Source organism: Telopea speciosissima, chromosome 5 (assembly GCF_018873765.1).
Source record: "Telopea speciosissima isolate NSW1024214 ecotype Mountain lineage chromosome 5, Tspe_v1, whole genome shotgun sequence".
In the NCBI taxonomy this organism is placed as follows: Eukaryota; Viridiplantae; Streptophyta; class Magnoliopsida; order Proteales; family Proteaceae; genus Telopea; species Telopea speciosissima.
Genome location: NC_057920.1, coordinates 11,058,740 through 11,080,310, shown reverse-complemented (window position 1 = coordinate 11,080,310; position 21,571 = coordinate 11,058,740). Strand labels below are relative to the sequence as shown.

At 39.0% G+C, this 21,571-nt stretch overlaps 1 protein-coding gene across 1 annotated transcript in view; it reads right to left on the bottom strand.

Annotated features, from left to right (window-relative positions):
* Positions 1-2,378: 2,378 nt before the first annotated feature.
* LOC122661678 (transmembrane protein 147) overlaps positions 2,379-21,571 on the bottom strand; it is a 40,512-nt gene continuing 21,319 nt past the window's right edge. Inside the window, exons 3-9 of the mRNA XM_043857157.1 lie at positions 17,941-18,034; positions 17,424-17,493; positions 13,861-13,920; positions 8,184-8,298; positions 3,848-3,963; positions 3,299-3,423; positions 2,379-2,763 (exon numbers count right to left, since the gene is read on the bottom strand). Coding sequence (XP_043713092.1) covers positions 2,640-2,763; positions 3,299-3,423; positions 3,848-3,963; positions 8,184-8,298; positions 13,861-13,920; positions 17,424-17,493; positions 17,941-18,017 — 687 coding nt within the window. The 5' untranslated portion in view covers positions 18,018-18,034 and the 3' untranslated portion in view covers positions 2,379-2,639. The remainder of the gene's footprint in view (positions 2,764-3,298; positions 3,424-3,847; positions 3,964-8,183; positions 8,299-13,860; positions 13,921-17,423; positions 17,494-17,940; positions 18,035-21,571) is intronic.

The window sequence follows — 21,571 nt, the reverse complement described above, 5'->3', positions numbered from 1 at the left end:
ACAAGTTTAGTTTTATAAAACTAGACAAAATAGTGACTCTCCTTCCTTCCTCGATAGTTCCCCTTTGAAAAAATCTTCTTTTTTTTTTTTCCTCTGTTACTTGGGGTAGCAGAGAATAGCGGTGACTGGGACAAGGGTAGGGTTGCAGGGAACGGAGGATGCCCGGGCGAGAAGGCAATGAGAGGTATAAATGTCTAAAAAAGTAAGTGTGGGAGGGAGAGACAGTATTTTGTCCAGTTTTGTAAACCTTAACTTGTTTTTGTCTATTTTTGTTAACTCAAACATAGGGTGGATAATTTTGTAAATAAAAACCCAAAAGTAGCTAATCATGTAATTTTCCTTTCTTTGGTTCTCTTCCACACTCGATTTCTGTCTCTTCGTCTTTTGATTTAAAAACTCAACTTTTATGGCTGTGCAAACAGGATAAGGCCAAATGGCTGTTTACAATTTTATACCGATTCTAATCTGATCCTGTTCGAAATCGGTCAAACCGATCTGGTAACTGATTCCAATCTTTAAAACCTTGAGTCGAAGGCTCCCCACCTTGCTCATTAATGAATTAGGAGCTATTTGAAGGGGGATGAAGGAGGCTCTCTATCAGTTGAGTCAACGTATTAAGGTGGGCTGAGAACATAGCTAGTTAAAATGGGAACAACAAAAAAAAAATGCTTTGTAGGGCATATTTAAATTTTAAAATGACGTAAAATTTGAATATGATGGCCAAAAATTAAGTCAAACATTTCGAAAACGATAAAAAACAAAAATGAACAATATGAGTTTTAAACATTTAGATTTGGAAAATACTAGACCAAAAAAATGACAATATACACATAAATTATGGGACAAACTCATGTCTTACTTATTAAATGGGAAAGAGAACGCCACCCGATCGTGCAATGCACGCTGTCACTGTGCCTTGACATAGGAATAAGCGAAATGACAACTGCACCTCCCTGGAAACCCAGAAATGATCAGGGGTATGGTGGTCATTTTGTACACCCGTGTCAGGACGTAGGGACAGCATGTGGCATGAGCCGCATGACCAGGTGGTGTTCTTTCTCTTGATTAAATAGTACTATTCAATTTGTAGACTAATATTTTATAATATTAAATTAATTTTTTAAATAAAAAATTATGCTTTTTTTTATATATAGAGAGACCATAAACCATAACCCCTACCCCAAAATAGATCATCGTTTCATCCTTTTTTTTTTGGCTAATAAAATATATTAACGAAGGAACAAAGTTCCGAAGGAATCCGCCTACAAAGGAAGAGAGATACATAAAAGAGGGGAATCATGCCAAACAACATGATGCTTGTAAAGGGAACCCAAAGAAGCAAGTCTGTTGCAACTACATCGGCTTCGCAGAGAGAACAGATGAAGATAACTCTTTCAAACCTGAGGGAGAGCTTCCAACAGTCTGAAATTATGGCTGATATTCTCCAAGGGATAGACTTAGACGTCCTATTGAGAATGCTAATGATCAGATTTTTAACATGCATGCTGGATGCCATAGAAAGAGCGACCCTTACGACCAGGGCTTCCGCGACTAAAGCAAAATTCCATCCAATCCCGACCGAGAAGCAAGAGATGAAAGATGCATTAGGAGACGTACAAACACCTCCAATTGCCACCTTACTTGGATTGCCTAGACTTGCAATCCACATTGACTTTTACAAAGTTGCGAGGGGAATCCGAGGGGAAGGATTCCACTTGACGAAATCAACCTGTAATCCCATTTAGGTTTTTGTGCTAGGTTGGGAGGGGGGGGGGGGGAGGGGAATTTTTATCCGCTCCTATTACAGCACGGTGCTGTACTGTATCGTGCGGTGGCTGCAAAGGCCATGTGCACCATATGGAACCCGTTGTGCCACATGGTCTTTGCAGTACCGCACGATGTAATACAACACCGTACTGTAACAGGAGAGGATAACGATTTGGAAAGGAGGGGATAACGGCCCAGTAACCAACGTACAATGGATGTACAAATGTCAACTTCGTAATGATATTTTGTATTATATACAAAATCCTTCTATGCGTTACACGGAGATGGTACGTGGATGGTTGTAGCAACCACCACCTCCCCTTCTTTTTTTATTTTCTAATTTTCTTTTACTATCAACCTGCTAGCAAAATACCCATTTGTGTTGAGAAGCCACTCCTCCTCGTCAAGAAAACCAGGCCCAAGTCCTTCAAATTTGTATTGGGAAGGATGACATGGCATGGAGCAATGTTTTTGCCTTACATTACTTAATTCCTATTATTTGGGAAAAAAATCATTTATAAAAGTTAACCAACCAGTGAATCAAAATGTCATGGCATGGAGCAACTGCCCATCATGCATCATGAGGATATAACAAAAGAACAAAATTATGGTTGGGCTCAATGAAAAGTTCATATGATGTGGCCACCTGGGTATAAAATCTGCAATTGGAATTCTGCAAATAGATATGACTCTGCTTGTTAGTGAAAACCAGAAAAAAAAATTACAAGAGAGTTCCTCAACATTGAACTTGAATGAGGATAGACTTATTCTATGTTGGGAACTTAGAGATCCTTCAGCAGTGGAGTTGGAATCAACGTTGAATCCCCTTGCGAATAAAATGGGTTGGACCTTCCTCCGGTGGATAGCAGTTTCTAGGCAGAAGGTCTCTGACATGCAGAGAGAAGTTGCCAACTAACAAATGCCATCATAAGAGAAGATAAAAGTTCAAAGCCCACCACCTTTGGAAAGTGCCATCCCAAACCTCGCCTGAGATAGCTGTCGAAAACCAGAGAACATTAGCGAGGGAAAAAAAATATAGCAATTAAAAGAAAGTAGCAAAAAAGGCTGTGGTGTCAAGGATGAAAAGCTTCATTGTTAACATCCTAAAAAGCTGGTCAGCAGGAGATTTTATGAGTTAGGGTCAAATTCTGACACAGATAGGCAACCGATACAACTATAGCCTATTACTATCATTTCGGATCATCTCAAAAAAGCACAGGATTAGAGTGACAGTTTACAATTGGGAAAATAAAACAGGTCTTGCTTCAGTAGATTGGTGAGATCATTTGAAAAGAGATGTTTTCACTTCAGATGAGAAATTCCATAATGTCAAACTTTTGCATTTCTATTGTGCCAAAAAGAAGAGGGAACAGAGCAGCCCTCTTGCAAAAAGGCTATTGGCATGGGTGTCTATATGTGGAAACAAGAGAGTTGAACTCAGAGAACTGTCAGAACAGAAGTAATTGATCAAAATTCTTGCTGTTGTTAAGCAAACTTACAATTACTGGGTAAGTGATGAATAAAAGCAAACCTTGTGATAGTTGGCATAGTTGCAAGGATCCCAGCACATGCATAAATTATAGGAATCAAAGTCTTGGGTTTGTTCTTCCGGAGCCACATCAAAGATACCAGTGCAGCAAGAGATACAGTTAAGACCTGACCGCGCAGAATACAAGAAATTTGGATAAAAAATCATCAGAATAAGGCCCAAAAAATGCAAGCAGATGAATAATGCAAAGAAGAAAACAAAATGAACAAGGAAGTAAATTATTTAGAGCATTTTGCAGAAGACGAGACACTCCCAAATTTACCATTCCCAAATCCCACCACAGGACACTCTAGAAGATGAAAAGGTTTCTTCTTAACTTAAAACTACTTTTGTTCAGTAGAATTGAATGCGATTAACTTAATCTCCCTCCAACACAACCCCCCCCCCCCCCACTCACGAAAAAAAAATTAAATGCATTATACACTTGCAGCAATTTGACTATGATTTTTCAGTCAACTTGTCCACAACTGAGGAAGTTGGAAATTGTGGTGCAACTCATAGATAACAGCGGTTGCAAGAAAGCAATCTCACCAGATTTGCATTTGCCTCGAGGCCTTGCAGAATGTATTCATAAGTAAATTCTAAGCCTCTTGCACCAACCCAGAGAGGTGCTAGTCTGTGTAGAACAGAATCGGCAAAAGCCCATCCTGGCAGCAGAAAAAGATGGTAAGATAAGCAAAAGAAGGAATGAAAAATCAACTACAATAAGAGATTATGGAATGCTGGAATAAATTTCAAGCTCCATTTCTCATTACTGGTACACACTTGCAAGCATTTATGTGATAGACAACTTTTATGGGCCTAAAATATGGGTAATTAGGTTGCATACGGAATTAGTTGTTTTAGTTCCATACTTAGTTTTATTTTGGTGTTTTTGTTCATAAATTGAACCGGTTCAACCAATGGTTCAATTTAAGTGCTTTTAGTAGTTTTCTTTTAAGTTGTTTTGAGTCTGTTTCAGTTTCCTAGTTAGTTTAAGATACCTAATAGTTTAAGGATTGGGTTAGGCCTTTCCTTTTTAGTGTAGGAGTCTAGTTTTGAATCCTATATATAAGGTTGTAAGGAGGCAAGTATTGAACACGAATTTTGATCTTAATGAAAAGCTTTTGCTATTCTACTTCTCCATTGAAGATTTTTGTCTTGTGTTTGATCAAGGCTGGTGGGATTGGTGTTTGATCCAATTGACACGTTGTGATGGGAAGCCTGGGTGGTTCGTTGGGGGGATTGGTGTTTGATCCAATCAACACATGCGATGTGAAGCCTAGGTGGTTCTTTTGAAGCTCTCCTTCAAGGTCTTTGAAGATCTCCTTCAAGTTCTAGTTAAAGATTCAATTTTTCTTCAAGATCTACAATCAAACAAGCTGCTGCCAAGGAAATTCTGCAACAACAATGAGTTTGAATCATCCCCATCCCCTACAATTCTTCTTCTAATCCTCTCACAGCCCAAACCTAAGATTCCACTTCTTTTTTTTCAATTTTCCCAATACTCAAATTCTGCCCAGACCAAACCAGACAGCAAAATCCATCCTTTTTTGGATCGAACTCTCATCTCACCATAAGGAAAGCTCAATCCAAGTTGCTCCCTCATCTGACCATCATAAACCCTAAAAATCCATCTTTTCCTATTTTCAAAAACCTGAAACCCTAACCCTAACCTTGCTGCCCACTCAAGTTTATATACCTCCATCCATCAAAACATCTCAAGACCTTCACTGGTAGACTCCCCTACCTCAACTTAACATAACCCTAACCCTAATTTCACCAAAACCTTATTTTTGACCTAGCCAATTCACCTGTTCCTAACAGATCCTGGTTTACTGGCTTCTAATTGGTCTCCTACCAATCTAAAACTACATTAAGTGGTATCAGAGCCATGGATGAACATGGTAGACCATTGCTAGTGGCACCCGATCCTTTGGCAAAGGTTATCGAGATGCTTCAGCAGCTACTAACTGACCAGAGAGCTATGAAAGAAAGGTTTCAACAAATCAAATAACACCAAACCACTCCAATAAGGGATAGCAATCTACCGCTCGAAGAAGACAGACTACAGGGAACAGCCTAGACCTCCAAAGGCATTCGAGTTGAAGTTTTCCAAAACCCTACAACTTCCACAGACCAACCAACCATCAGATTCTGCCCAAACTTGGACTGAATCACTCTCTCACCCTAAGGAGAGCTCGATCCAAACCCTAGCCCAAACTGACCATCCTAAACCCTAGAATCCCCCATATTCCTCTATTCAAAAACCCAGGAAACCTAACCCTAACCTGTTGCCCATTCAAGTATACATACTTCCCTCCATCAAAACATCTCAGGACCTTCACTGATAGACTCCCCTGAATCAACTTCACATAACCCACACATCAAACCTTAACCCTAATTTCACCAAAAACACCTATTTTAGCCTAGCCGATTTAGTGGTCATGCAGATCTTGGTTTACTGGCTCCTAGTTGGATTTCTTCCAATCTAGGACTACATTAGAACATATCATATCTTTCTTCGTCTATTCTTTTCTCCCTTATCAATCAATCAAAACCTAGGTCAGTTCCCTACTTTCTATTTCTGTGCATCTTCTTTATTGGCTTCAAACTGTTGTCTTTGGATTGATCTGAGTTGCTGTGTTTCTATTTATCATTCATCTATTAAAAATCCAATCTTTTCAGTTTCTTGAATCCTTACTCCAAAAAGGAATTCTCTGATAGTTAACATCTAACCGTTGGATTTCAATTCTGCTTCCATACAAACCAATGATTACTGTTCTGAACAGTCCTACGGATTCAAATTGTCATCTTTGAATTGTTTTCTGGTTTTCCTAATTCAAGATGAATTTCAAGTTCAGGTTTTGTTCCACTTCTAATTCAGATTTCTACATATCAATACATCTGTTTTATTGTGTTAAATCTGATTCCTGAATTGGATTGTCCAGATTCTCCACCAATTCTCAGATTTGAGAATTTCTTCTTCAAGTAGGAATATACATCTGAAGAATTTGACCATTGGATTGGGCCTGAATTTTAGTATCATAGTCTCCTACTTAGACAGAGCACTCGACTGAACTCCATCTAGATCTGATACTCTAATTTTCGTTGTTATAAATTTCCTGAAATCTAGTTTCTGACCTGTTACTACGATTCTGGTTTCATTGGAGCTCACACGCACACAATGACAATTTTTTTTAAAAAATAAACACAACTTGTGATACCACCATGATGACGAAATAATGTAGGTACACTGGTAGGGAGCAAAAAACAAAAGCAATGCAATATTTGGATAATATAACATAGAGAAGAAGATACATAGAAGTGGAATCATCCTCCCTTCCTCGGTGTGTATGAGTGTGTGTGTGTGCATGCACGTGTGCGACTTGACGTGTTGGGGTCGGGGCCAATGATGGGGTGTTGGGGTTGGGCGGCAGTTTTCCATTAATACAATGAATTTTCATTGTAAACAAGTATTCATCATTTTTGGCATCATTTTGGATCATAGGCTTATAACAGAGAAAATTGCATAGTAGTCAAGGCACCGCCTAGGCATCCAGTCTCTTTCTTGGGTCCAAGGCGACAGTACGCCTTGTTGACACTATACGAGTTTACACTGATTTCTGTTTATTGCTTTGGATGAATATGCTTATATTATGGGGCAATTACTATCACTACCCTACACTTAGCCTATATTTATTAAAACTACCCTACCTTAAACTTCTTTTCTAAAACTACCCTGCTTTTAAACTTTTACATCTTCTTCTACCCTCATGTTTTTAAATACCCAGATTGCCCTTTCTTTTCACCTAGTAATCTGCTAATCTATTTAACCTATCATTCTTCTTCTATTTTTTACTATTTTTGTCATTAAAATAGTAAAAATTGAAAGCACCCACCCGCTTCTTCTCTCTCCCATTTTTTTACTCCGTTTTTTTCCTTCAACTTTTCTATTTAATTAATTTTTTATTCAGCATTTCATCCTCAACGTTCTTCTTCGAACAAATTATGGTTCTAAGTATCGGTATCGTTTCGCCTGTATCGGGCAATACGTACCGGTTTTGCTAGTCACCGATACTGTATCGATAGCACGGTACGAACAAGGGGTAAAATGGTCAGAAAACTCATTTTTAAGGAGATTCAGGGGTAATTTTGTCCGATACAACCGATCCAGGCTGATACCATATCAGTATCGTATCGGTTTTGCAGGTTACCGATACCCATTCCGATACCGTGCACTAAAACCATGGAACAAATCGACTCTCTTCAAAGCCCCCGATACCGAGCACTAAAACCATGGAACAGCTCGACTCCCTTTACAAAATTAATGAAAAAAAAACGAATGAAGTAAAAAACGGGAGAGAGAAGAAGCAGGTGGGTGCTTTCATTTTTTTACTATTTTAATGACAAAAGTAGTAAAAATTAGAAGAACGGAAGGTTAAATCGATTAGCAGGTTACTAGGTGAAAAGGAAGGGTAATCTGGGTATTTAAAAACATGAGGGTAGAAGGAGGTGTAAAAGTTTAAAAGCAGGGTAGTTTCAGAAAAAAAGTTTAAGGTAGGGTAGTTTTAGTAAATGAAGGCTAAGTGTAGGGTAGTGATAGTAATTGCCCCTATATTATATCCTATTCTTTGCTTATCATATGTTGATTTTCTCTTAATAAGTCAACATTAGCATAACTATATCATATTGCATTTATATGGCTTCTATGTTGCATATCAACATAATTATATAAAATTATCATTGCTATATTGCATATAATCATTAATGCATGCCTAGGGCACCCTGTCGCCTAAACGCCCCTCCAACACTTTGGGTTGCCTAGTCACCTCGAGTCCTTGACAACTATGGAAAATTGAAAGGCAAAACATTAAGGTTCTCTTACCAAGTCCAACAGCTTGAAATTTATGATTTTGCGATATGTTTCTGTGGGTCAACTGAGTCAAAGCGAAGTACAGCCCAACAACATCGATAAACCCAATCAAAGCTTTCAATAATTCCTGAAAAAATAAGTAACAATCAGTTATAAATTATAGTTGACATTTTGGGAGTAGTTCCTTGAAAGTAAGCAGGTTAGGTGGTGTTCCACAACAACAAGAGTAAGAGATGTGCTAAAACTTCTCCTAAGAAAAATAAAATAAAACCTTGGAGTAATGAAAATCCATTCCACTTACTCCACAGTTCATGGCAGATAGAAATAGATAATTTCTCAATCACCTCAATAAAGAAAAAAAAAAGGGGGGGGGGGGGGGGAGGATCTACTTTCGTAATGTTTTGCAAAACACAAAAAAGTGAATCTCTCCAGCGTAGGATCACACAATTGTTTTTCATCTAACAAGGAGCTATCATAAAGAAGAAGCAATAGAACCAGATGTAGTGATATTCTCAAGTTCTATGGGAGCTACAAACAGGAACGCCAAATGGGGAGAGTATAAACAATCTTCTTAATGCATTTGAAGTACTAGTACTACCAATCAAACTATAAATGTAAGTTCAGGTAAGTTTCCCATCATGAGGTACTACCGTACTGGTACTGCAGACTCAAAATCACATAATGATTCAAAAAGTATTTGTTGCTGTGTAAAAGTAGTACCATCAAGGGTACTAGTACTACAGGAAATTACCCTTATACAAGCTACCCTGGCCAGCTTCCCACTTATTTCCCCTCCGTGTTTTTTGCTCCGGTCAAAATTGCTGAGGATAGAGAAAATTCAGCAACGTTTTCTTTCAACAGGACGGAAAGGAGCTTCTACATATCACCTCATGGTATTCAGTGTAGTGCTTAGCCCCAAAACAAGATGGGGTATTGGACTTTCGACCCTTCACTCTTGGTTATTGAAAAAATAAAGCTTCTGGAGAAGGGCGGTGACCAGAAACAATTGTAACTTGAATGCTTGGGAGTTTGGAAAAGTACAATGAAGCATTGTGTTATTTCTCCATCATGTAGGCCTAGAGGTAGGCAATGAAAAATGAACTTTCTTTTGGAAAGATATAAGAGTCATGAAAAGCCGTTGAAAAAGTGCTCACATTTTTTTTAAGTGTCCACAACTATTCACTGAGGGATTACTTTAAGTCTTTAATAGACTCAATGGGAGAACAGTATGTCACGCTTCCCTCCTTAACTGACTAACCTTGACGGCATCCAACCAAAAGCCTGAGCTTCAGGGTGGAGAGGTCATTCCCAAGGTTATAAGCCCAACAGCCACACACTACCCAACTGATGTGGGATAAACTCCCCACCCATTCCTGCCATTCATGGTGGGAGGTAGATAGGAACAACTCTATAACCCTCCCAGATAGGATCCCAAATGATGCAGGTTTATCACCAAACTGGGCTTCTTTCCCTAGAAATAAGTCTACAGTTGGGATATAGACGTGTTGGGCTTTTGGTCCCATGGGCTTTCTCTGTAATAAGCCACTTTTATGGGCCTAAAGTAGGGGTACATACGTTGCACACGGGATTAGCCCTATACTAAATTTATTTTCATGTTTTAGTGTTTTAAATTGAACCGGTTGAACAATTGGTTCAATTTAAGTGATTTTAGAATATTCTTTTAGGATAGAATCTTTTCAGCTTAAGTTATATTTTAGGGTCCACACCTCTACACAAATTTTAGAGAGGGAGTGTTTTGTATTTAGACTCGGCCAAGGATTTGAGATTTCCTATTCCTAGGTTGCATAAAAATTTAGGCCTTTAGCTAATATAAATAAAGAACAACCGTGGGATCCTCTTTACTTCACTGTTTTATGAAATCTGCTCTTGCAAGCTGCTGCAACCTTCCTTCTAGTGAAGATCTACTTTGTGTGTGATCAAAGCTGGTGGGATTGGTGCTTGATCTAATCGACACCTTACGGTGTGAAGCCCAAGTGGTTCGTTGGTGGGATTGGTGTCTGATGACTCTGATCCAATCGACACTCTGCGGTGTAAAGCCCGGGTGGTTCTTTTGAAGTTCAAGATCTGATTTTTATTCAAGTTCAAGTTCAAAGATCAATTTTTATTCAAGTTGCTGCTGCTGCCGATCATTCTCTGCAACTGCAAGTAAGTTTGAGACATTCCCAACCCCATACTTCTTCTTCTCATCCTCTACAGCCCAACCCTAAGTTTTCCCCCTTTTCTTTTTCAATTTCCAATAAGTCACCCAGAGACATAACCGGCCATTTAAAATTCACCAAACTGCAGCCATAACACACCCTGTCCATAACACACACTCGATCCACAGTTCCACACTGCTGTCCATTCCCACCATTAAAACCCTAATATCCCACCTGCTCAAATCAAAACCCAAATAAGCGCTTCTGAAGTACCGCTATCTTGGCTCGGATCGTGGCAGGATCATCATCATCTTCATCTTTGGGTTTCTTTGTACCCAAACTCTCCCCTCTAAACCAGCTCCTTCTCAGACACTCCGGAAGCTCTAAGAAAGTTTCTGGAAAGGATCAAAGAATATCAACTAAGGCTAAACCCCCAAAAATGCATTTTCTAAATGGGTTTTGATTTGAGAAGGTGGGATGTTAGGGTTTTAATGGTGGGAATGTATAGCAGTGTGGATCGAGTGTGTGTTATAGGCAAGGGGTGTTATGGCTACAGTTTGGTGAATTTTAAATGGTTATAACTGTGGGTGACTTAGGGTTATGGGAGATTGAAAAACAAAAGGGGGAAAACTTAGAATTGGGCTGTAGAGGAGGAGAAGAAGAAGTATTGGATTGGGGATGTCTCAAACTTACTTGCAGTTGCAGAGAATAATCGGCAGCAGTAGTAACTTGCATAGTTGTTAAGGCGCCTAGGCGAACCAAGTCGATGGAAGGGGCTAAAAACCAAGGCGACATCAACAAGGTGACAAGGCATCGCCTAGGCAACCAAGACGAGAGAGAGACGCCTAGGCGATGCCTCATCACCTCGTTGGTGTCGCCTTGGTTTTTAGCCCCTTCCATCGACTTGGTTCGCCTAGGCGCCTTAACAACTATGCAAGTTACTGCTACTGCCGATTATTCTCTGCAACTGCAAGTAAGTTTGAGACATCCTCAATCCGATACTACTTCTTCTCATCCTCTACAGCCCAAACCTAAGTTTTCCCCCTTTTGTTTTTCAATTTCCCACAACTATGGTAACTTGAATAAAAATCAGATCTTGAACTTCAAAAGAACCACCCAGGCTTCACACTACAGAGTGTCGATTGGATCAGACACCAATCCCACCAACGAACCACCCGGGCAATTGAATCTTTGAACTTGAACTTAAATAAAAATCAGATCTTGAATTTGAAATTGAATAATAATCAGATCTTGAACTTCAAAAGAACCACCCGGGCTTCAGACCGCAAAGTGTCAATTGGATCAGACACCAATCCCACCAACAAACCACCCGGGCTTCACACTGTAAGGTGTCGATTGGATCAAACACCAATCCCACCAGCTTAGATCACACACATAGCAGATCTTCAATAGAAGGAAGGTCGCAGCAGCTTGCAAGAGCAGATTTCATAAAACAGTGAGGTAAAGAGGAGCCCCACGGTTGTTCTTTATTTATATTGGCCAAAGGCCTAAATTCCTAGGCAGCCTAGGAATAGGAAATCCCAAATCCTTGGCTGAGTCTAAATACAAAACACTCCCTCTCTAACATTCATGTAGAGGTGAGGACCCTAAAATATAACTTGAGTTAAAAAGATTCTACCCCAAAACAATATTCTAAAATCACTTAAATTGGACCAATGATTTAACTGGTTCAATTTAAAACACTAAAACATGAAAATAAACTAAGTATAGAGTTAACCCCGTATACAACCTATGTACCCCTACTTTAGGCCCATAAAAATGGCCTATTACATAGAGAGCCCATGGGACCAAAGGCCCAACACGTCTATATCCCAACCCTAGACTTATTTCTAAGGAAAGAAGCCCGGTTTGGTGATAAACCTGCATCACCAAGTCAAAAACCCCACTCAGATAGAAACTCGAAAATTGACTGAAAACTCAAACCTCTCAGAATAACACCAAAATCTAGGAAACAATAGTTGATAGGAAGGATAAGAACCCTTCAAAAGATGGGAATGATCCAATGAGCAGTTTCAGAGTTATTTAGGAAACAATGATCTCACGGGCAGAGATCCCAGAAACAGTAAAACTGAAATTAAATCCAATCCAACCAACGGTTATCAGACCTCAAGTTCAATAATTTAAATAAAATCCCTAAGGTTTCAATATAAACCAAAGGCTGGATTAAAAGTTATTTTGAAAATCCAAATTCTAAAATAGAGAAAATTGGGAAAAGAGAGAATTTTAGGTAACTCACAAACCAGCGGCCAGATGGCCATCAAACCAGGGTCGAGTTTGGTCTAGGGTAGACCTAAGACTCCCCAAAGTCTTGGTGGACTCTGTTTAAGGGTTTGGGTTTAATTGACAAAACTCTTCCTGCTAAAATAGAGTGAAAAACAGAGCATAAACAGGAGCTATAAATCTAGAATTAAACTCTGATAATCTAATTTAGACTGACCTGATGTTAGGGATTGAATATATAATGAAAGAACAATTAACCTTCTTGAAATCTGGTAGCAAACAACTTCAGCAACTAGTGATATCGATCAGAGAAGCAAACATAGCAGTAGTTGGCGGTAAACAGGGAAGAAGAAGGGTAAAACCTATCTCAGGTCGAAGGGTATCTCACCCATTGTATCACACAGCGCTCTTGCAGCAAGGCAATCTCAAAATAGCATTAATCAAAAAATCATATGTGGCTGAGCAGCCTTACATTGTTTAAATAGAAAGAAAATCAAAAGTCCTAATCCAACTAAGAAAACTAGAAATCAACTCCTAGTGTAAGTAGGAGTTATTACATTGTTTGCTGAAATTAAAAGCAACTAATAACAATAATCCTAAGTCAATTAGGAATGAAAATAAAGCTAATAAGCTCCTACTAAGCCTAATCCCATACCCCTACCTTGTACCCACATTTTAGGCCCATTAAAGTGGCCCATTACAAAGAAAACACATGGAATCAGAGGCCCAATGCATACATAACCCAACCCAAGGATTATTTCCACTAAAATAAACCCTCTAGGTGACTTATCTGTAGAACATATGATCTGTCTGTTACAATTACTTATATCTGAAGCTCATATTTCACTTCGTCCAATATTAGTCTATATCTCAAATTTCCAGGTTATAATTTAGATAAAGTATATATTTACGCGTCCTCCAAGAACATTTAATAGCTTGATTTCAAGCTGCAAACTAGAAGAATCATCCAGATTCATTTTCTCCTGGCCTAATCGAAGGAAAAATACTGGCGACTTTGTGAAACAAGCACAAAGTCACATAGACATTGGTATTTGGTAGATACAGTTGCAAATTATATTTCATACAAAGTTTAAGGGACACATCAGAAGCTATGAACTTGAGACATACTTATATTAATAGCTTTCATTAACTTTCCAGCTTTCAACTTTTAGACACACTAACAAAAGCTGTTACATCAAATCTTAGGAACAACATAAGAATTGTAACTTTTCAGCAATAAATATGACAACTTAAACAGTCCAATTTGGAGATTATGAATGAATCAGAACCTGATATGGATCAAAACTATCGTTCTCCGGTACTTTGAGAAAGGTTGCTATGCATACAAGCTGTCAAGACGAACAGATAGTGTTAGAATAGCTTTAAAGCGGGAAATGCTTTTTTTTTTTTAAAAACAACAACAACAACAACAACTACATAGCCTTATCCCAACTTAATGGGGTCAGCTGCCTGGATCCCAGAAGAGACAGCATATTAATAATAAAGAAGTAAAGGAAAGATAGAGGGGCATACAACATCGACCCAAACTCTAGGGCATCGAACCTTCTTAGCTACATACCGCTTAATAACTACCAGCCCAACAATTTGCTCCAAGCCTCAAAATGGAGTGTATTACAACAACAGCATCACAACATCAAAGTCCAACAAAAAGGGGTCAACCACATGGATCTTAGCTCTCCAATCAGCTCTACTTGAGGCCATACCTGGAACAAGGCCTAAGCTAAGCATGTCTTTCTTCACCACTTCTCTTATGGTTGTCTTAGGCCTGCCCCTAGCTTTTTTTGGTTCCCTCCATCTGGATCAGGATACTCTTCCAAACTGGGGGCATTTGAAGGCCTCAGTTGAGAACATGCCCATAGCACCTCAAACGACTCTCTCTAAGTTCATCATGCATTTGAGCTACTCCCAGCCCAGCTCTAATATGGTCATTCCCTACTTTATCTTTCCTAGCTTTCCTACACATCCATCTCAACATCCTCATCTCTGCAACACCAAGTTTATTTATATGGCACTTCTTCACAGTCCAGCATCCCGCCCCGTACATCATAGTTGGTCTAATGACAATCCTATAAAAGTTTCCTTTAAGCTTTAAAGGGATACGTTGATCACACAGAACTCTGGACGCACCTCTCCACTTCATCCACCCTATTTTAATCCTCTGGGCAAAGTCGTCATCTATGTCGTCCTTGTTTATGATTGATCCCTGATATCTACAGTGATCACTTTGCAAGATCTCCCTCTCATCAATATTCACCACCTCATTATCTGTCTGAGAGCTGCTAAAGTTACACACGATATATTCGATCTTAGTTCTACTTATCTTCAAACCTTTTGATTCCAAGGTTGTTCTCCATAGTTCCACTTTGGCGTTAATCCCTGCTTTTGTCTCATCTACAAAAACAATACCATCTACAAAGATCATACACCATGGGACATCATCTTGTATGTAATGTAGCTCCAGATAGGCAAAGGACCTACTAGAGGCCAAATATCTAGGATCTAATGATAAAGGAACCAAGGGGCTGCTGGTTCTGCAGTTGCAATCGGCAGAATTGTAGTTTTAGGTCAAAACTAGGGTTATGCGTAGGGTATTGAGGTTGGATTTTATTTAGTAATGATAGGTAGGTCTAGGGGAAGCTAATGGTATAGGTTAAGTTAGGTTTGAATGAGTATCTAAATTCCAGAAAATTAGGGTTAGGGTTTTGGGTTTTGGGAAACAAGGAAAGTAGCTAAAACGAGGGTTTACGATGGGAATCTGGACCAGGGCTTCTGGCCGAGTGCTAGGGGCAATGGGAGGGAGGTTCGGCTGTAGTATGGTGTAATTTTGATGGCCGGTTAGGTCTAGACAGAAATTTAGGGCTTTCGGGGTTTTACAGAGACAATGTGGATTAGGGTTTGAGTGGAGGAATGGGGCAGAGCTTAAAGTCGAGTGTAAGGGGTGTGGAGAGGGAGTTGTAAGCTGAATTTGGGTTGAATCTGATGAAGGATGAAGGCTGGCTGGAGTTAAGAAGATCTAGGGTTTTGAGGGGATTCAAAATTTCAAATAAAATAAAAGGGGATCGATTGGGGGAGGGATTGGAGGGTTAGAAACAGAAATTGAACTCAATCTTACAACAGATCCCACTAGCAGCAAGCTTGAACAATGGAGAAGGATAGAACCACCTTCAATGGAGATCCTCCCGATTGTCTCGATGCAAGGAATCGTAGGAGATCCACCTACTCTTTCCATCTTGATAGAACCACAAGGATGCAAGCTCTCAAGAAGCAGCAACAACAACAACAACAACAATAGCAGCAGCACAATTCTATTTTTTTTTTTTAATTCATCAGCTATGGGGGACCTCCCACGATATTCAATATTTTATAATAAAAGGCCAATGGCCCAATCCTAATCTAAGCAAAACACTCCCTCACTAAATCGTGGAGGGGTGGAGATCTATATAAACAACTTAAAACTTAAAATAAAAGAAGACCTAAATGTCCCTAACAACTTAAAATTAAGGCTTAATTAAATCACTTAAATTGAACCGGTTCGATTTAAGTTTACAAATAAACTGAAATAAAAACTATGGAAAATACTAAAATGCAAACCTAAGCTATGCCAAACTAAGCCCTAATTTCAGGCTGCTTCTTCTTCTTCTTCTTCCTTCGGGTGTGGGCACTTAGTGCTGCATCAGTATGCCTTTGGTTAAGTCGTCCATGATAAGCGCAAACAAATAAGGGCTTAAGGTTGATCTTTGGTGTAACCCGATTGAGATTGGGAATTCACTACCTTGGCCCCCCGCAGCCTGCTGTTCTAACGCTAGTCACCACATCAACATACATATCTCGGTCGGATAGGGGGATTATCATATTCGTATCCGATTAGTTTCAGACGGATTCGGATTCTCCTAAACGGATACGAACGCGGATCGAATACAGATTTACGAATATCCATTTACATCCCTACCCCCACTGTTCTAACGCTAGTCACCACATCAACATACGTATCTTTAATTATATCTATATATTTATATGATACCCTTCTCTTCTCTAGAATACTCCAGATTAGCTCTCCAAGGACTTTGCCGTAGGCTTTTTCTAGATCTATCAAGACCATATGAAGATCTTTCTTGCCCTCTCTATATCTTTCCATGAGTCTCCTCAGTAAGAAAATTACCTCCATCGAGGATCTTCCTGGCATAAATCCGAATTGGTTTTCCGAAATAGCAGTCTCCTTTCTCAGGTGGGTTTCAATAACCCTCTCCCATAACTTCATTGTATGACATTCACCCAAAAAAAAACTTCATTGTACGACTCATTAACTTTATGCCTCTATAGTTATTACAGTTCTGAATATCTCCTTTGTTTTTATAGATTTGGACCATAATGCTTCTCCTCCATTCATCTGTCATTTTCCTAGTGATCATAATCTTGTTAAACAACTTGGTTAGCCAAGATAGACTATAAAATCCTACATTCTTCCTCCTTTCAGCTGGCATTTTTTTTTTAAACCAGAAACTAAAATCTAACTAGCAAGGTAGAATGAAAACATGAGCAAACACATTTGGTCTAATGTAACCAAGGTCAATTGTACAAATCAATTCAGATGCAAAGACTAATGAGTCATTCTCAACTAATTCAATTCAGGCTTTTCTGTTGTAACCAAACCCCTAAAATCCATATATATGTGCCCATCAGGTGGTAAAAACTTACCCTCCTCTATTATGTTGAAACAGATCATTGCAGGTCAGCAAATAGATCCCATGTTCCCATTTAATGGTACGACAGCAATCAAACAATCTATCACAGTCAGAAGTGTATGAGACAAATGACACTAGTGTTTACAGACCTTTACTAGAGCTGCTCCAAGATAAACGAGCGCGGCTTTAACGGAAGTACCAAGCGTATCATACTCGGATCTGCACACAGATAGTCCACACTAGCTAATTATAAATTCTGATAAGACAAAGATAGGAAGCCAAAGTGCCGAAGTACCACATTAGAAAAATTCAATTCTATGAGAAAATACAAGTAAATCAGAGACCATAACTTAGCAAAAAACAATTTTTTTTTTGTGTAGGGGGTGGGGGGGAGAAGCTTCAGAACCATAATCTATATGAATATTCGATTTCAAAAGAATAATTCTTACCCTTGCAAAAAATTGATGAACGACAAATGAGAAATTGAAGAAAAAATTTAGAGAAGAACATGATCATTAAAGTCGATCAAGTTGGTCGAAAAGAAAAAAATTGTCCGGGGTTTCCCCTCCGAAATATCAGTTCGGGAAGTCAGATCGAAGTGGAGGAGATGTTTGAAGTTTCTCGAAAGATGGCAGTTCTGCAAATCAAGGGGAAGGGATGACTTACAATGGAGTCGCCGAGTAGTAGACGGCATGAGGACCGAAAGTAAGAATTGCACAGTTGAAGAAGTGAAACACCGTCATCTTTCTTTCTCTCTCTCCTCGAGCGATCTATGTCCCTCTCTCTCAAAACTATGCTCTGCTTATTGAGTCGGAACAGGAAGCGCGAGGCACTGCGTTACCAGCCAAAGCCGAATCGGTTCAGGTAGGAAGTGGACTGGGATATACGATCTTACGTACCTTTTGCTATACGACCCGCATAGAGAAGAGCCTCAACTCCAGGGGTGCAAGTTTGGCCATGTCGGTCCGAACCCACCCTTAGCCCGAATAGATTTTGGGCTGAAATATTTGGCCTTAAGGGCAGGTTAGGGCTGAAAATTTCTGACCCTGAGTCAGGGTCAAGTTTGGTCGGGTCGGGTTAGGGTTGAGGCATCAAGCTAAGTTTGGCCCGATCCAACCCGACCCTATTTTAAGTTATACTATAAAATATATATTGATATAATATATATATATATATTATAAACTTTAAACGTCACCCACATTTTGTTGTATAATATATTATATAAGAAGATAATAAGTGATATAATATATTTTATTATAGTTTATTATAGTTTTTTTTTTTTTTTTTTTTTTGGTAGAAAAGAAGGCTATTCATTCATGCGCACCCAACGCCAAACAAAGGAAAACAAAATACATAAAGCAGATAGAGAGCATGATAAACATAATGTATGGATATACAATATCCAGAACCAAGGAGTGAACATTGATCCAATCTCACATGCCATTGACTGGGTCATCCAGAGTATGGGATGGATTACAACCATATCCCTAGAGAAAAAACTGTAGACACAGCTAAAGATAAGCGCATGCACATACGTGCCATTAGAGGGGGGCCCATACGTGCCGAACAGATCAATGCCAAACTTCCCACGTGTGTCGACACGCTACCACAGTCTACTTTCAAATAAACCTGCTAGAACGGCAAAGGTCTGTTGGATTGACGAGTGGAGCTTCGATAGACAACAAAAAAATCATCTGAAACATTGCCACAACCTACTTTCGAACATTTCTGTAAGGATCTACTGGATTGGCGAGTGGAGATTTGACCGGCAACAGGAGAGGTATGGTGAAGGTTGAACGATAGCTAGAGCTTCTAAGTTGACGATAATCTCAGTGCCACTAGCATCAGGGTTAGCATTAACTACAAACAGACTACACAAAGAAAACGAAAAAGACGGGGCGGTGATGATCCTTGAACAGAGTGGTGGATTCGTCATCATTGTTGTCGACGTCGTCGCCAACATTTCCAAGGATCATGGTGGACGGAGCAGAAAAGGAGAAGAGAAGTATTACACGCACAAATGGCGGAGAAATGGCAAGCCAAACGGCGGAGAAGAACACGCACAAATGGCAGAGAAAAACACTCTCAAACGACGGAGAAGGATTTCTTTTGAGAAACCAAATGATGCAAACTTAGTAAACCAGAGAAGGGGTTTCGTTCGAGAAACAAGAAACCCGTTCGAAGACAGAATCAATCAAAACCTAGGAATTGCTTCGATTTCCGTGAGAATTTTATTATAGTGTTATTTTACGTAAAATTGATAATTTTCTCCCTGGCCCATTCCGGCCCATTTCAACCCATGCATTTCCTTCCCCCTCCCCATGATCAAGGCCCGACCCTAAGGGCGGGTCAGGGTTTAATTTTTTAGGCCCTAAGTCAGGGTTGGGTCAAGCCTGGGCCCAACTAAGGGGACTCAGGGTTGGGCTATGGTTCTATATAGCTTGGCCAGACCGACCCTATTGCAGCCTTACTCAACTCTACCTCTATTCCATCCAGCAACTAATTAGTTTCACACCACATCGAGTGTGAGCGTGTGGTGTATGTTGTGTATATTCGTCATTCCACGGTTCTAAAAGTCGGTTAATGTTTTGAGATTGATGTGTGGTTTGTGTGATTACACTTTCATCAAAAAAGAAAACTAACTTGTTTCACACATTCATAATTTTATTGGAAGCTGACAAACTGTGTGTTGCACTCAGGGATTGAGATCAATTTTACCTCTGCTCTTTATTGAAAAACAGGTTTTTTTTTGTATGATCTTACCCTGATCCAATCCTAATACCCAATCTAGGATCAACCAAGTAATAGTATTGGCTTCAATCGACATCAATACGATCCGACTGATCTAATACCGATACCTTAATCCTTGGTCCTAACTCCTAACCATAGAGATAGAAAAACTTCACTCAATTGTTTGTTTTTTAGGGGGGGGGCTTCTTAAGGCCAGTGTAAGAAAGAATTTGCATGTTACATCAATGAGGGGTTGAAAATGGTATAATTCATATGGGGTTCACATGGTCATAATAGGATAGAGAGTCACCATGGATCCCACTGTTTATTATGTGAGAGGGCTTAGGGACAATGTCATGCAATGTTCTTTTTCCCTTTTTTTATTACTCTTTTACCACATAGTAGAGAGTAGTGGTTGAGAAATCGATATCAGCTTGACTCGGTCAATTTTACCCTTACTTTTATTATGTTTTTTTACGATTCTATCCTTGATCTAATACCGATACCCAATTTAGAATCGACCAGATATTGATATCAGACTCAATCAATACCGGTTCGATCCGGTCGATCTGATACCGATACCTCATTCCATGGTTGCACAGTTTTTTTCCCATTAAAATTTGATTTGTTCTTTTCAAAAAAAAAAAAAGATTGCTTAAATCTGATTTATATCGAGGGATATATGTTTCAGTCAAACTTAATTTGGTGTGCGCAAATGCTATCAAAAGTGTTGTGAATAAAAATATATTTGTTTGATGGAAAAACAAAAGATATATTACTAAAGCAAAGGTAGATATACAGTATTCTTGGATTGAGCATACTTAGCAAGGTTCAATAAAATATTTGTTTGGACATCAAACAAATGAATATTTTATCGAATTTTTGGGTTTTAGCAATGTTTTACCATATTAAGATTTGTGGAATTTTTAGATTTGAGAAATTCATAGCATTAGAAAGTTGAAAATTGCATCTACCGTCGAAAATTCAGTTTTTAGTCATTGAATTAGAGGTTGACTTTTTTTTCTCTTTGAATTTTATTTTTTAACTATTTGTATTGGATTCAAATAGGGAGGTATTTGCTTATTTATGAATTTTATCTTAAATAAATAAAATTCAAAATCATTTACTTGAATGATTTTAGGCATAAGTAAAAGTGTTTGTTCGATGTTTGTCCTGATTTTTCACTAAGTGAACTCCTATTTGAACTTTATTTTTACTAAATCTGATAATGCCATTGTGTTTAAACGGCCTAAAATAAACTGAGTGTTAAGTTCTAGACAAACTCTAAAACCCGATGCAACCAAACTTTGCGTTGATAAAAAAAAAATACCAACTCGACCGGGATCTCGAGTCAACTCGGTTTTTCCAAAGTCGAAAATTAGTCGGCTTCAGAGTTTTAGTTCCATGTTTAATCAAATCGTCGCTGACTATAAACCCAAAGACAACCTCTATCTTCTTCTAATGGCAATGCCGCATCACAGTTTAGTTTCACAAAACCAGGTTGAGGAGGTATCCTTAAAGATTCGTCCAGAGTTGAAGCACCATTCACTGGGTAATTTGTCTTCAA